Source organism: Vigna umbellata, chromosome 5 (genome assembly GCF_029865625.1).
Source record: "Vigna umbellata cultivar VRB3 chromosome 5, Vumbellata_1.0, whole genome shotgun sequence".
Lineage (NCBI taxonomy): Eukaryota > Viridiplantae > Streptophyta > Magnoliopsida > Fabales > Fabaceae > Vigna > Vigna umbellata.
Window position 1 is genome coordinate 27,215,754 of NC_142169.1, and position 2,911 is coordinate 27,218,664.

The following is a 2,911-nucleotide window of genomic DNA, read 5'->3' on the forward strand; positions in this document are numbered from 1 at the left end:
TATAAAAAACCTAAAAATTTAAAACATTTATTATCATTACAATAAAAGTATTATTATTTGATAATTTTCTAAAAGAGATGTAAAAATATGTCTTTTCCAAAATCAATAGAAACAAACACGATATTGATATGATTTTGGCAAGTGACAATACTAGGAAAATGCGATGAACACAAGCGCGTTTTCTTTTGACGACGTTGAAAGTTACATGTAATATAGCGAAACTCAGTTGTAGTTGGCTAAAGCACTCAAGAGTAATTAAGAAATCTTTATTAAATTATATATGTTAAAAAAAATCCTAATTATAATAAATAAATTAAACTCTTATGAAGCTTCGCCTAAAATTTTGATTTTGATTTAATGGTGGGAAATCACGGTGAATTGATGGTAGTTTATGTATGATTAATGTGAGTTTTCTTACGTGGCAGGGTTGTGTGGGTGGTGGTGGACGTTAGTTGTATGGTTGAAATGAGGTTCCGAAAATCAACATCAGTGTGGTATCTTGATCTGGGAAGGAATGTAATGTGGTGAAGGAAGAGGGTCACGCGTAGCGTAGCTTTAACTGAGTCCATAAGATAACTCTTGAGCATGGAAGAGATCAGTTCCTGTTTCATTTCCTGACCTAATCAACAGGAACAAGCACTTAAAATTCAACGTTATGTGGGCTCATGAAAGGTCAATACACCCTGCTCCCATCTTTATATATACACTCACGCTCTCCAAATATCTATTCTTCTCTCACGCTCTCCAACACAACCACTTTCAAGATACAGCTGCGTGGGATTTCTGTCCTCTTAACCAGCAAAATAAGGAAACCATTTTCATTTTCAGTTCCAATATGAGAAAGCTGTGTTTTAACCCCAAGACGGCGTCGTTTGCCTTGGCCCGCAATTCTCCTTCTTCGCCACAATCTTTAATCTCAAGCCCTACACCGCCCAGGCTCAGTTTTTCAGAACCTGGCAGCGTCGTCGACGAAGATAGCTTCATGGAGGAAGCAGAGGCAATCATACTCAAATGGAACCCTGACTCCTCGGCCTACGCCAAAGTCACTTCCCTATTTTACCAAGACAAAACGGAAGCCAAACACTACATTAACTGCGTTAACCAGCTTCACCAAACCATGCATTCCTTGATCTCTCACAGCCCTTCCTCTCATAAACTCGTCCTCGCTCACAACCTAATGCAGATCGCCATGAAAAGACTCAAGAAAGAGTTCTACCAGATCTTATGCATGAACCGCGCTCACCTTGACCCCGAATCGGTCTCCGCCAGATCCTCTCGCACCTCCGCCAATTCCAGCTGCTCCGATTGCGACGACGACTTCGCGGCCGAAGACGACGATATTCGTGCCGCCGGCGATTCTATCACCGAAGTCGAACAGGTTTCCTCAGGCGCCATGGCGGATCTGAAATTAATTGCCGACTGCATGGTCTCTTCCGGCTACGCAAAGGAGTGCGTTAGCGTTTACATCGTGATCCGAAAATCCATAATCGACGAAGGAATTTATCGCCTAGGCGTTGAGAAACTGAGCTCGTCGCGCGCAAACAAGATGGATTGGGAAGTGCTTGATTTGAAAATCAAGAGTTGGTTGGAGGCGGTGAGGATTGCCGTTAGAACGCTGTTTAACGGAGAGAGAATCCTCTGCGACAACGTCTTCAGTTACTCAGATTCCGTAAGAGAATCCTGCTTCGCCGAGATTTCCAGAGACGGCGCCTCTCTTCTTTTTGGATTCCCCGAACTCGTTGCCAAAACAAAGAAATCGTCGCCGGAGAAGCTGTTCCGCGTGCTCGACATGCACGCTGTGGCTTCAGAACTGTTGCCGGAGATCGAGTCCATATTTTCCTCCGATTACAACTCCGCCGTGCGTTCTCAGGTCCTCACTTCAATTCAACGACTCACCGAGTCTGCGCAATTCTTGCTCACTGAGTTCGAGTCCACGATGCAGAAAGACTCTTCCAAGACTGCGGTGAACGGCGGCGGCGTGCACTCGCTCACGATTCAGACAATGAATTATCTCGCAATCCTCGCAGATTACGTCAACGTTCTCTCTGACATATTCCCGCGCGAGTGGCTTCCTCTGCCGAAGTCTTCGTCGCTGCCGGAGTCTTATTTATACAGTCCAGAGTCTGATTACTCAGTGTCGACGCCGGCGCTGACGGTGCGCATGGCGTGGCTGATTCTCGTCCTCCTTTGCAAGCTCGATGGCAAAGCGAAGCATTGCAAGGACGTTTCACTATCCTACTTGTTTCTCGCGAACAATCTCTGGTACGTGGTGGCCAGAGTCCGAAGCTCGAACCTGCAGTACGTGCTTGGCGACGAATGGATTACGAAGCACGAAGCTAAAGCGAAGAGGTTTGTGGCGAACTACGAGAAGATAGCTTGGGGAGAGGTGGTTTCATCGCTGCCGGAAAATCCGGCCGCAGCGGAAGCGAGGGCGGTGTTCGAGAACTTCAACCTAAAATTCGAGGAAGCATATCGGAAGCAGAACTCGTTTGTGGTAGCTGATAGAGAACTGCGAGACGAAATAAAAGGTTCGATCGCGAGAAGTATTGTGCCGAAATATCGCGAGTGGTATAATGAGCTGCTTGCTTCGGTGGGATCAGTGAGGGACTTGACGGTGAGAGAAATTGTGACGTTTACCCCACAAGACATTGAAAATTACCTCGCTAACCTCTTCTTATTTGGAACGTCATCCAGTTCTGTATCCTCCTCGTCGGTAACTTCGTCCCCTCTCCGGCGTTGGAGTTGAGAGCACGCTTTCAAACGGCGACCTTTTTCGCCGTTATTTTTCTTGATCCTAGTAATGATTAGTTTTTTTTTCTTTTTCTAGATAGCCAACAAAAGATATAACGACTTTCTCGGTTTTCTGCTTATAGCAAACGTAATCATGACTTCATCATACAGGTTCTTTCTA

At 45.5% G+C, this 2,911-nt stretch overlaps 1 protein-coding gene across 1 annotated transcript; it reads left to right on the top strand.

The window, feature by feature from the left end:
- The first annotated feature begins 384 nt into the window (after positions 1-384).
- LOC124833462 (exocyst complex component EXO70H1-like) lies at positions 385-2,911 on the top strand. The gene has a single exon (XM_047307958.2). It carries the CDS (start codon positions 656-658, stop codon positions 2,744-2,746), a length of 2,091 nt encoding a protein of 696 aa, XP_047163914.2. The 5' UTR covers positions 385-655; the 3' UTR covers positions 2,747-2,911.

What these genes read in the sequence shown, in the direction of transcription:
- LOC124833462 (XM_047307958.2), top strand. Translation starts at nt 656, where the DNA reads ATGTGGGCTCATGAAAGGTCAATACACCCTGCTCCCATCTTTATATAT.